Source organism: Sceloporus occidentalis, unplaced genomic scaffold (genome assembly GCF_023333645.1).
Source record: "Sceloporus occidentalis isolate IW3139 unplaced genomic scaffold, rSceOcc1.0.p SCAF_44, whole genome shotgun sequence".
In the NCBI taxonomy this organism is placed as follows: domain Eukaryota; kingdom Metazoa; phylum Chordata; class Lepidosauria; order Squamata; family Phrynosomatidae; genus Sceloporus; species Sceloporus occidentalis.
In genome coordinates, this window is record NW_028317024.1 from 6,742,098 (window position 1) to 6,756,111 (window position 14,014).

Sequence of the window (14,014 nt, forward strand, 5' to 3'; positions counted from 1 at the left end):
GCAGTAAATTGAATTGGCTGGTTTCAAGATGTCACAAATAGGACATGAGCATAGACTGACTAGATGTCACAACTCCAAGTTGAAAAACTGAATTCACCATGTCCCAAATGTGCTCTTTTAGCCCTCAAATAACTTGGCAAACCTATGCATGGGTGTACTGTACTCAAGAGATCTTGCTGGACACATATTGGGGTGTTATTTCGATATGACACATATCAGGAGCTGTAAATTTTTACCTGAAGTACAATTTGTGTGGAAAAAAACCCACAAAATAAATTACTACCACAAAGTTTGACAAAGGCTCGTAGTAGAATTAGTACATGGGAAGAGTTAAAATACCAGTATTTGAAATACCTTGGGGTATCTCGTTTTCACAAATATATGGTTTGATAAGGGTTAGTTGTATTAATCAGCTTCAAAGAAGTCCCAAATATGACATGGAGACAGGGTTACCAGATTTGAAAAAAGTTTTGTAATAGCCAAATGCTATTTGTACTTTTTGCCCTATAACTTGCAAACCTCCCCATAAAAACATTGGTTATTTCTAAACTTAGGACAAATCGTATTTATTATTATTATTTATTGTTTTATATAGCACCATCAAATTCCGTAGCGCTGTATAATGGGTGGACAGGGCATAACAAGTAGTATAATTTGACTTACAGAGACAACAGGTGGGGAAGAGCTCAGATGAGCTTACAATCTAGAGGGTGTTAGGGTGTATTACACAATAGGTAAAAGTACAGTTGTTAGGGATGGACCAGTCACACTAGTAAAAGTATTGCAGGAAAGGGACTAGGAAAGGAGAGCTAAAGGAATATGGGAGGGCGTTAATGTGCAATGTTGTTAGCGTCCTTAAAGAAGTGGGTCTTGGGGGATTTTTTGAAAAAATAAAGTCATGGAGAAAGATGGATAGGTTGGGGGAGAGCATTCCAGAGGATAGGGGCAGGAGAGCTAGAAATCAGAGGGAGTACATACAATTATAAGGGACTTATAACCACTACTTACAGAGGGCACATTAGCTTTCAGAAAACCACCCAACTGGGAAGTTAAACTGGCCCATAGATAAAATTGCTGAGGAAAATACAGGTATGGAATTCACTGCCAAGTGAGGGGGTGCTATCAAATACAATAGATGCCTTCAAAAAGACCATTTTAGAGCCTTTTGAAGTCAAGAAGGATTTTTGGGCAAATTTCTTAACTGGGGTTTTTTTGCCTCTTTTGGATATGTAGGAGGGTTGAACTTGATGGAGTTAAATTACTACAGAATGTTACTGTCCCCATCATCTTGTATTGTAACTAGCTGCCCTGTCATGTTCAGCCCCTAGTATGCTCCCTCCAACCCCTGCCATGCCCCATCAGTGCCTGTAATCCCCCTTCAGCTCCTGCGTTGTCCCTATCAGCCCTGCCATGCCTCCCAGACCCTGTCATGTACCCACCAGCCCCTACCATGTTCTCCCAGCCAGTGTTATATCCCCTCCAGCCCCTGTGTTGTCCCACCACCCCTGGCATGTCTACCCTAGCCCCTGCCATTTACCCCCTGTCAAGTACAACCCAGCTACTGCCATGTCCCCATGTTTTGTCCCCACCAGTACCTATAACCCCCCTCCAACTTGCCTACCTTTTTTCAGGAGAGGGGAACTGTTCCCTTGCAGTCTGATTTAGAAGGATGTATACATCTATACATTAGAAGGATGTATGTCTGAACATTCATCCTTCAATCGCTTGTCCTTAAGCCATTGCCTCGCCCACTCATTTTGGTCTGTTATTAAAGTTACCCAGTCAACAAAACATCAGGCTACTGTGACAAGGTTTCATATGCATACATATACCTTATACCTAGGAACACATAACAAAACTATCATAAAATCTTTAGATACTACAGATACTTAACTATGAACAAAATTTTAATGAAAACATAGAGGTTATGTTATTTTGTACTTTTGTATAATACATTATACTATCTGGATATATTTTTTTAAGAAAGGGGAAATTATTGTAATATGTGAGTATTTACAGTGTTTAATCGGATCGTTTTCAGTTTTGTACTTTCTCTGCTAATGTCAGATGAAACAAGAATAATGTCTCATGGTAATAATATGTACCAGTTAGGCATGGCTTCCCATTTTCCCTGGTGTTCATGGAATAAAGTAATTATCAGACTAATATATCTTTCTTTACTATTGTGCTTAAAGCTGATGAGCAAAGCAAATTTAAATGACATTGTATCTTCAAAGTATAAACAAAAAACTTGATAAATACTCAGTAAATTACATGATTACTTTTCCTTAAGGCAGAGTATACTGTAAGTGTTAAATGAAATAACAGGGAGTGTGCTTTTCCTAGTGCAGAATTATCTTTTTTTGAAAACCTATAGAAAATTGATTTAACATAAGTATCTCTGTAAACATTGCTGCTTGCTCTGAGAAAAATACAGCCGGTAGCACAGGAACAGACACAGAAGATAAAGTAACATTTCATTTAGTAAAATGTAGCTGTGAATACAGAAAATGAAGCATGCACTAAAATACTCTAGATTTAAGGAAGTACATATTATGTTTCTTAATGAATCTGCAAAAGAATTATGTCTCAGGGGTGACGAGCAGACAAATGCTTTACTCCAGTTGATACAATAATAGCAAAACAGCTAGTGCACCAACAGCTGGCCATCCTGGTACTATAGCATTTACTGTGAGAGTTCCTGAGGCATAATAAAACCTAATGACATGTTGACTTTATAGAGAGAGATGGCAAAATAACTTTGATAGAAAAATAAGCAGTCTTTCATTTTCTCTTGGAAAATTTTACAGCTAGCGTTTGATTTTCCCTTACCATTACTTCCTTAAAGTCTATAAAATGACAAAATAAGTTATAACTCACCATTTTGCTCCCTCTGTACTCCTGCTGCAAGTAGGTCAGGTTCACCGAGGCTTATATCATTAAGCCTGGTTCCTAGACATTCCATACATAAGGACTTGCACCATTCCTCTGCTTCTAACTCTGTAAACAATAATATACAAAATATTTCAAAATGAAACAATCAAAACTATATATTTTTTGTTTTATTGTCACTGTGTCAGCACTTTAAAGCATAGGAAAATGCGAAAGTATTCAGAATAGTGGTTTACATTTGCATACATGAAAAATATTGAATGGCAACAAATGTAAGCAATTTATGAGCACAATACTGATACCAATATAAAGGATTACTCACATTAGCATAATGAAATGTCAGATAGTTACATCTCCAGAAAATAATATTAACGAAAATCCAATCAAATTGTTAAATAGCATATTGGTTGTTATATCAATTAAAATACTTACATGGTTAAACAGGAAATTTCCCACAAGGTAATGCTGGTAAAATGCAACCATATCCAAAGGCGGTGGCTTTGTTTATTGTTATTTATTTATTGTTTACTGCAGTTCCATACATGACCACAGAATAGCGCTGTGCCAACACACACAGACCCCTATAAACTATATATTTTTTGTGTTTATACTTGAGGAAAATTTAAGAGCAATACATGCAATAGTGGAGGACTGCCTTTTATTAAAACGTTGTATTTATAAATGTAATAATTTATCATAGTCATCCAGCACTCACCCACTCATGGACAATGTGTAATTATACATAGCATTGCAGTTTGTTAGCTAAGGATCGACAGCATACAACTTAAGCGCGTATATAATATAAACAGACAAATTGGAAAGAAGTGCAAATTAATGAAATGTATTGGTATTTACTCCACAGTATAAAAGCCACTGGTAAAGATTTGCAACATTTTTTTATTGAAATATTTGTTTCAGACTACAGAGCATAACATTAAATTCAGTTTTAGAACACAATACGAATGTTTTCTCCTTTTTTTTATTTGCGCACTGAAAAAGATTGACTCTGCAACACCTTCCTATCTAATAAAAAGGCACAGCCGTACAATGCAATTAATTATATATCTTGCACATTCAAACACTGTATATGTGTCATTAAATAATTGGAGGAAAACAAGTTTGTTTTGTCAGAATTAATAACATTATCATAGCTACACTTATTTATTGTGTTGCTTGTTATGGGTAGGTAATGATTACTCTGAAGCAGAGGTACTTTGCATACAGGTGCGTAAATTGTCAGCACTATAGCAGTACCAAAAAAAAAAAGTCATATTTGTTATAAATATATGCTTGTAAGAATGAGGTGACGAGTATAATGTCTATATATCTATAAGTACCAACCATTTGCTCTTTTTTTTTTTTACAAGAAAACCCTTTGTTACACATTTGAGTTTTGCTTTGTTAAACAGAACAAACTAAGCCAGTAATAAAATAAAATAGATATTCTATCTATCTATCTATCTATCATCTATCTATCTGATGTAATGTAAGATGTACTTACATTTTAGAAACACACCTTAAAAACTACCTTAAACTAATAAAAAAATAACATGAATTAGCCTGACAGTGTCTTTACTGAGGAACAGATGTGGCCTTAGGTAGAAAAAGGCAGTGTTTATGGGGGCTTAATAGTCACCATATATCTGCTCATCCACTCATCTTAATTTTCTCCACATTGTTTATACAACACCCATTATGGCGTATCTCAGTGACATGATAGCAGCGATCATTGGGTGGCTGGGGGTAGCTTCAAGATAGGATGGGTACCATTATAGGTAGCAACCAGTTTTCCACCACCATCCCTGTCAGGGCCTGTTACAACACTTACACATACACGCATCTTAAGTTTGTAGTTTGTAGTCATTATGTATGTATATATTGTAGCTATGGAATTACTGCTCCTGAAGTAATAGGTATTAGTGATACTTTGTTTTACCCCGTGCTCTCTTTTTATTTCAGAACTGATTTAATTAGATTTTTGAACATATTGTTTACTAGTCATAATTCATTGCATACATTTGTAGTTTATAATGGATTATTACAGTATATGCCAAAAAAATGCGATTTAGGATACATATTTTGTTTATAATACATTGTTCATTTCATATGTATTTCCTGTGTTTTTCTTGCCAAATACTTTAGTCAATTTGTCATCATTTCACTGAATCACATATTGTGTTGGCTGTTTTATTCAGAATAATTTTGGTAAAGCTATTTAAGATATTCAATAAGAAATTGAGTTTCATCCATTTTTTTATATGTTTGCATCATTTTGGTTTTGTTTTTTGAAAGATTGAGATCTGAGACAAACACTCTCAGTTCTTATTAACATGCAAATATTAATCAAGTCATATATTAGAGGTTTAGGGGATTTAGGGAGGGTTAGGTTTCAACTTCTTCGCTTCACTATACATTCTGAAGAGCCAACACTAGTTTTTGCTGCAGAAAGAGCCGGGCTGACCCTGGACAAAGTATAGTAAATTTGGTGAGATTTCTCCAAGGTCTTATAGAATTGTGCATTGAACAGGGCCAGTGCAACCCTTCACACCAGAGTGGTCTCTTCTGAGTGAATATTAAAGCAACAGAATTAAAACTCTACTACAATTTTACCAGACTAAGTTTTGTTATATAATTATAAATAATTATATATCGATACACACACACATATGCATTTATCATTACCCAAATAAACTGCTTCTTAACAATCTATAGTGTGAGTTGTCCTTAGGTCAGGGCCAGTAACATGTTTTAAAAGGCCCTATGCAAAAATATTGACTAGTCACATCAATCATTGCATGAAATAAGCTACACAATATATACCGTATATCTACAATATAATTTTTCAGTTTTGAATTCACAATTCCTTTTTTGTAAAAAAAGAAAAAGAAGAAAAGAGAGCGAAAGAGAACAAAACTTATACATTTTAAGTTTTGTTCTGTTTTAAGAATAATTACTGAATCTATAAAATTAATAGATCACTAAATGCATGAATAAGTAGCTTGATTCTTTCTGTATAGTTAACAACATAAATTAAATTCCTCAGTGCGATCTCTTCTAGTATGTGGAGCTGAGGGTAATACTTCATATTGCAAATTAAACACAACAGCACAGCAGTGACTTACAATTATTTTGCATAATTAAAAACATTTATCTTGTTATTCAGTTAATTATAGATTTGTCTCTGTTGGAATACAGCAATAACCTGTCTTTATAGCACTGTTTTCTAAAAGCATACTGTATTAAGGAGGATTCATTAAAAGGACATATCAATGGGTTCATATATTTTACCACTAAAATACCCATTCAGCAGTATTTTAATGACCACAGGAATTTGTCATTCAATTATGATTTAATAAAATGCATTTCTGCTCTACTGGTTTGCAATAACAGTGAATTATTCCTAATTCTGCCACCACACTGGGGGCATTTATTATTTTAGTTGTAAATTATTTTTATATAAAATATTTATTTAAACACAAAAATATGTACGTTAAAAAGTATGATTTTTTGGTTACATTACAAAATCTCTGTGGAGACTTATCTTTAACTATGGGAAAAAAATCTGTTAAGGGTACTGTTCCACTTACTCTGGTGAATATTTTATAGTTATAGAGACATCTTATGATATTAGAATACTCAATTCCTGTCCATAAATATTTTTTTTCAGGGAAGGCTTAGATCTAGCCTTAAACAAGACAGAAGAAGAGGGACATGTTGAAGTTCATTGGCAGCAATACATAAACAAATAAATAAAATACTTTTTTTAATAAGTTTCAGTGTTATTTTTATATATTTAATATATCTGAGCAATATATGCAAACTCAGTTCATTTTACATTTCTATGCTTAATATGATAGGGCATCCAAATTTACATGGAACAACACCTGAAGTATCAGGGTACATCATACACTCAAGTGCCAAAAGTTAAAAAAGTTATACTGGTCTGTTATCTTCATCGATTTCCAAAGTGGACCCGCCACTTTTCTAAAATTTCTTATTGGTTTTGACTTAATTTGCATAATAATTCCTCCCTTTGAATAAAAATGATATGTCCTGGTAGGCCCATTGTCTCAGGGTAGCTGCCTTAGAGTGCCACATATCAAAATACTATGTCTAAATGAAGACTCTCACGCTATCATTGGTATCTATTAATTTCAACAATTTATAACAACGTGCATAGCAACAACATGTTTTTTGCATGTTTGTGACACATATTCAGGGCCAGATTAAGGCAAGGGCCTCCTACCAGCCCGGGTTGGTACATGTTCCGGATTGCCCAGGACAGTCCCGCAATGCATTGTCCTGGAATTGAAACGCCATCTTTTTTTTTCTGACGCGGAGGAGAGAGAGGGGTGCCGAGCGGTGGCTCATAAAGTTTTCTGCAACCGCTCGGCACCCCTCAGTCACTTCTGCGAGGCCTCTAGTTGGATCGCAGTGCCGATATGTAATGCTGATTCTGGCACTCAGTAGAGTGCATCGCGGCAGAGCAGGGAGACAGAGGCCTCACGCTCTCACCTCGGGAAGGTAAGTGAACTACAAAGGGGGAAGAGGGTAGATAGTCAGAAGAGAGGGAGAGGGTGTAGATAGTGAGAAGGGAGGGAGAGGAGGTAGATAGTGAGAAAGAGGGTAGTAAGAGTATTGAAATAAATAGTGAGAATGAGTGAGATAATGAATGAATTAGTCTGAGGATGAATTGTGTAAATGAACGAGAGTATGAATTAATGTGTGGATGAATTGTGTGAATGCGTGAGAGTATGAATTAATGTGTGGATGAACTGTGTGAATGCGTGAGAGTATGAATTAATGTGTGGATAAATTGTGTGAATGAGTGAGAGTATGAATTAGTGTGTGGATGAACTGTGTGAATGAGTGAGAGTATGAATTAATGTGTGGATGAATTGTGTGAATGAGTGAGAGTATGGATTAAGGGTGTGGATGAATTGTCTGAATGAGTGAGAGAATGAATGAATTAATGAATCTAATAAAATGAGAAAATATAAAAGATGTAGTAGGTATATTAAAATGAACATTTGTCATGTGAATTATGCCCAATCCGATATTACTGGGGGCCTCACAGTACCTGTAGCCCAGGGGCCTACAATGTCTTAATCCGGTCCTGCACATATTTCCTTTTAAATAACATTTTTACCCAAGTAGCTGTTTGAGTAAGAATTTGCAGAGAACATTGACACAATTTTGACATAATAGTATATAGGTACTATATATTAAATGTGGCATGATCAACCAATGGTTTGTGAGAAATGTGGCAGATTAACTTAATTGATATGTTTAGTATAAATTAATATATAATTTAACTGGAGGTATTCATGATTATACAATGCATTTTTTTTTTTTTTACACCAATGTCTCAACAGTCGTTATTTTGCATCTTAAATCGGTCTGTCACAAAATTCACTCACAAAGACTTTTTTCCTTACATACTGACCTAAAAACCTCTCCATGTTTCAGTGTGATAGATAAAAACCCTATTATAGATAATCTTGTATCAGCTGAAACAGAGATAACTACTTTTCCTGCTTCTCAGTTCTATTTTTTCCAGATGCTGATGCTAACAAACCTTTACAGGAGGACTGAAAATAACTTTTCCTACATAATATTTAAACAGTGAAATTACAGGTCAAAGCAGTGTGGTATATGCTATTTTAAATAGAGAAAGAATAGTAATGAAAACTTTATAGTATAAAAATAGATGAATTTTATTATATATTGCATATATCTAGCCTGTACATTATATATATATATATATATATATATATATATATATATATATATATATATATATATATATATATATATATATATATATATATAATAGGTACCTAAAGGGAAACTGTCACATTCATGATTGTCTGAAATTCAAATTCTTTTGCCTTACATACAACATATCGATACAAAACTAAAAGCAATTCAATTGAGAATACTTGACATTGATTAGATAAATTGCAGATATTGTTGCCAAACTGAAAAGGGGGGAAAAGACCTTGTTACAGAGTATTAGTAATTGGGCCCAACAAGTTGGAACAAATTTGCATTATGCCATCATATTCACAAAGGTTTGCGCTCTAATGGAAACACCTCTTTGAGTTGCCATGTAAATAACATAAGAAAAATAGAACCTATCTACATAAAAGAATGAATCATATACACAAATACACCATGCAAGAAGCCAAAAAGAATGATTCAATTCTTAAACACTCCACCAACAACCAGTATCATGAAGGCGTAAAAGGTTATTTTTAGGTTGATACATGTATATAGCGTTAATATTTCCCTCCAGGAATCATATTCTAGTCATTGTTATTTATTTTGGTCTTGGTGGTAATTAAGTAAAAACATATATGTAAAAAGTGTAATTTAACATTAAAATACCAAACTTCAGAAATTAGTTTAAGTTGATTATTATATCTAAGCTACTTTACCTCAAATTAGTTTTCATAATTACATTGCATGCAGTCCTTAAACCAAGTGTTTCAACTGAGCCACAGCTGTTATGTAGTCACTTAGAAGATGGATAATCTGTTACCTAAATGCCAATAGCATATCAACAATTAATATGACCCTACTATGGTATTAGGTTGCATACTGCATAATCTGTAGCCACTACTAATCTGTTACACAAATTCACATTGGTCCTTTATGACTGCAAGTCATACATGGTTTTGTAAGTTTTCCAATAGTCTGAGATATGAGAATGCCAGTGTACATTGAGAACATATTTAGATATATACATATCCCAGAAAAGATACCAGTCATACATTAATTCTTATGTCCAAGGAAGGATTTACCAAAAATATTGTCTAGTTGTAGAATGTTTAATAATAATAAGATAAGATAAGTAAGATAAAATGCATTGGTCTGTGATTAAAATAATGCTGCACATGTTTCTGAATGATCTGCACGGTTGATGCATGTGGAGGATGAAGTCCCACAGAAATCCAACAAAAAAGAGACATATGGAAACAATGTTTATAGGGTTATGTAGATACAGCTGGTGTTATCAATGGGATTGTGTTTAATTCACTAAGTAATATTTTTTTTTATATTAAACAGTAGACTTGTGCATACAGATTCATATGTATTGCAATTTAAACTAATTTTGACAACTTTGGCAATTCATACAAACCCCTCAAAAATTAGGAGGGACCCCCAACGAAACAAACACTAACACTTTTGTTGGTGCTTTCACTCACACAGACACTCACCCACTCTCTCATTCACACTCTATCCCACTCTCTCTGAATGTCTCTCTACCTTGTCCACCGACCTCTTCTGCAACCCTGTCTCTGTGCCAAACACTTCTGTTTCTTATCTTGCATCTTCTTGTTTTTCTATCTTCTTTTTTCTGTGTTCTTTTTTTACCTCTTCCATTGCTCAAAAAAGTCTTCTTCCTTTGTCTACTTCTCTGTGGACAACTGAAGATTGCCTCCCAGTGAACGTCCTCAAAATGGAGGCGCTTCTGGGCAATCGGGGGAGTGTGTGTGCCTGGAAGCTCTGTGATTTTGAGGAAGTTTACATAAGGTCATGTCCACGGTGAAGCGGACAGAGAAAGAAGATAGAAAAACAAGAAGATATGAAAGAAGAGGAAGATGCAAGAAAAGAAGCGGAGCTGTGCTGCACGGAGACGGTAACACGGAAACAGACGGTGGAGAAGGAAGGGAGACATCCGAGGGAGCATTAATGAGAGCGTGAGAGCGCGTGAAAGATCATGAGTGAGTAAATAAGTGTGAATGACAACGAATTTTGTTTCCAAATGGAAAAAAATTATTTTCATCTCAAAATAATTGGACCAAAAATTAGTCTGAATCACTTTTGGTCCATTTGCACAAGTCAATTGTGCTGAAGTTTAAAAATAAATTTTAAAAAGTTGCATTCATTACCGGAGATCATTACCTTAATCACTTAACATTTTCATTATTATAATTAAGTAAATATGCTCTACAATTGATAACATATTCTCATCTCTTAACTGCTTCTTTCATCTGATAATGCATAAATAATAACAGAGAAAACTATTTATTGATCTTCCAAGCTAGATTCAAACAGAGGAGGAAATAAGAAGCTAATTGGATTCATCATATTTATTAAAATATATCAATAAAATAGATTAAATTCCAAACCCTATAGTTTGATCATCAACAGCAATAAGCAACTTACTGTAGTAATAGAGGTGGACATAATGAAGATGATGAAACAGGAATACATGATGTTAAGATGGCTACTCCCATGTAATATATATGTATATATAGTTACATAGGCTGCAAAAAGACATGCGTCCATCAAGTTCAGCCTTTTCACTGCAGTGAAAAAGTATTCATTTTAATATGAGAAAAAACACAGCTGTAAAATGATCATCTCATTTATTGAAGGTAAAGTTAATCAAGAGTTATATCACCAATGTGAAAAAGTAATTTCCCCCCTAAACCTAAACCTAATAACTGGCAGGAACAACTGCAATCAAACCCACAGTGGTTTAAATACAATAAAACAATAATAACCAACAATGAGTCTTTTACATTTTTGTGGAGGAATTACAGCCTACTTTTCTTTGTAGAATTCTTTCAATTCAGCCACATTGGATGATTATCAAGCATGACACAGCATCTCAAGCATGGGCGCATGGGCACATGGGCAGATCCCCACCAGTAAATCATGTGGGGGACCAATAATGAAGAAATCCCCCAGGGCCACAGGAATCCCCCCCAATAGAAACGCCGTACGGCACCCAGGTGGAGGAGAGAGAGGGGCGCCGAGCGGTTGCTCATGAAAGAGTTTTCAGCAACCGCTCGGCCCTCTTCTCTCTCCTCTGCTCCCTGCCGCCACCCCCCTCAGCGCTGCTCTGACTGCAGTGGTGGGAGCGCAAGGCCTCTGTCCTGGTGCAGGCACTTCACGCTGAGCACTGGAATATGACATCATATTCCAGAGCTCAGCAGTGAAGCTGCTCGCACCGTGGCAGAGCAGCGACACACCACGTGTTCCCACCACAGGACTTCAGCGCGGTAAGTGAACTACAAAAGGGGATAGGGAGAGGGTATATAGGGAGGAGGGGTAGATACTGAGAAAAGGGGTTAGATAGAAAGAGTCAGTAGATAGTGAGAGGGGGTAGATAGATGAGGTAGATAGTGAGAAGGTAGAGAGTGGGTAGATAGTGAGATGGGGTACCAAGACTGCACAGACAGGGTGTTTATGGGACAAAGACAGCACAGGGCGGGCTGTTTGGGGACAAAAATGGCTCACGCTGGGCTGTTTGGGGACAAAGTTGCCTCACTCTGGACTGTCATTTGTTTGTGAGTAAGGTTCTATGTGGGGAATGTGGATGCCAGTACTGGCCTTTGCGGTATGCAACCTGTGATCTATGCCTGTATTTTAGGGGTTTTTATCTATACATTTAATGCTAAATTTTAATGTGAATTCCAGTTGATTTATCACACGTAAACTCAGCATTAAAAGGTATAGCTAAACCTCCTAAATTACAGGCATAGATCACAGGTTGCACACCCCAAAACCAGATTACACACACACATATTACAGCCCAGCCTGAGCCATCTGTTTGTCCCTAAACAGCCCACCCTTTGCCATCTTTGTCCCATTAACACTGTGCATGTGCCATCTTTGCCTTTCCACAAAGCACTTAAACATCCATGATATGCAGAAACACTTACATACTCACTCATTCACTTTCATTTACACCAATCATTTACACATATTCGCATTCTCACAAATCATTCAAGCAATTCATCCGCACATTAATTCATTCATTATCTCATTCACTCATTCACTCTATTTATTTCAATATTCTTATTATCCCATTTCTCACTATTTATTCTACTTTTCACTATCTACCCCCTTTTCCCCTTCTCACTATCTACCCCCTCTCCCACTTCTCACCCTTCTCACTGATTACCACCTCTCGCACTTATTACCCTTCTCACTATCTATCCCCTCTCCCACCTCTCACTGCCTCCCCCCCTCTGCTCCTTCTCACTATCTACCTCCTCTCCCTACTTCTCATTATCTATCCCCTCTCCCCACTTCTCATTATCTACCCTCCCCCTCTGCACTTCACTTACCCTGTTGCAGGAGTCCTACAGTGGGAGCGCGAGGCCTCTGTCTCACTGCTCTGCTGCGGGCTAGATGCCTCATGGAGGAGAGTGAGGGGCACCGAGCAATTGCTGAAAACTTCATGAGCAACTGCTCGGCGCCCCTCTCCTCCACGGCAAAAAAAACAACAAAAAACAGTGTCTCAATCCGGGTCAACCCTATGGCTCCCCTGCTGCCATGGCGCCCTACTGCCGGCCCCGTATATATATATATATATATATATATATATATATATATATATATATATATATAATATGCACTAAATAATCACACGTAATGAAATGTAAGCAATATATATATAATTATATATATATATATATTGCTTACATTTCATTACGTGTGATTATTTAGTGCATATTTAGATTTAGAATGTACGAGTAGTGAAGAATGACAACCAAATATCAGTATTTTGATGATGGTAAATATGATACATTCAATGAATTAGTTATTCATGCAAATTTCACCATAGCACTATATACTGCAGAAAACAAAAATTGTTTTAAAAACTATTTTTGCCATTTCAATGATATATTTGATTGAATAGATATGATTATGAATATATATATATATATATATATATATATTCATAATGGAACATATATTTTTTCTCAATTCATCAAGGGGCAGCAAGGAAATACCCTATATTCTGATACTTTGTTACAATTTTTTGTTATTTGCCTTCTCTAGAAATAAACTTGAATTCTGGTCATGTACATTTATATGCTCTTGGTACCAAGCAAATACTAATGCTGCAGGAACCGAAAACTTTTAAAATACTTTTTGATTTATTTTGCTCTTGAATAACTGCATGCTTATAAGGAAAACTGTTTTATTATATTGTAACTATTTTTTTCAGCTGGAGTAATGACCTGCAAAGTTCAGTATATTAGTTTGCAACATATCATTGCAAACTATTGTTAGATGTAAACAAAGTAACATATCTCGATTAATAGAAAAGAAAAAGCAAATAATATTTATTTGTTAAAATGCAACAGCATTTCTA

The 14,014-nt window shown here is 35.6% G+C and overlaps 1 protein-coding gene across 1 annotated transcript in view; it reads right to left on the minus strand.

Moving 5' to 3' along the window:
* The window catches only part of LOC149289629 (docking protein 6-like), a 162,068-nt gene that overhangs the window by 73,717 nt on the left and 74,337 nt on the right, over positions 1-14,014 (minus strand). The window contains exon 4 of the mRNA XM_089490430.1: positions 2,881-3,000. Coding sequence (XP_089346556.1) covers positions 2,881-3,000 — 120 coding nt within the window. The remainder of the gene's footprint in view (positions 1-2,880; positions 3,001-14,014) is intronic.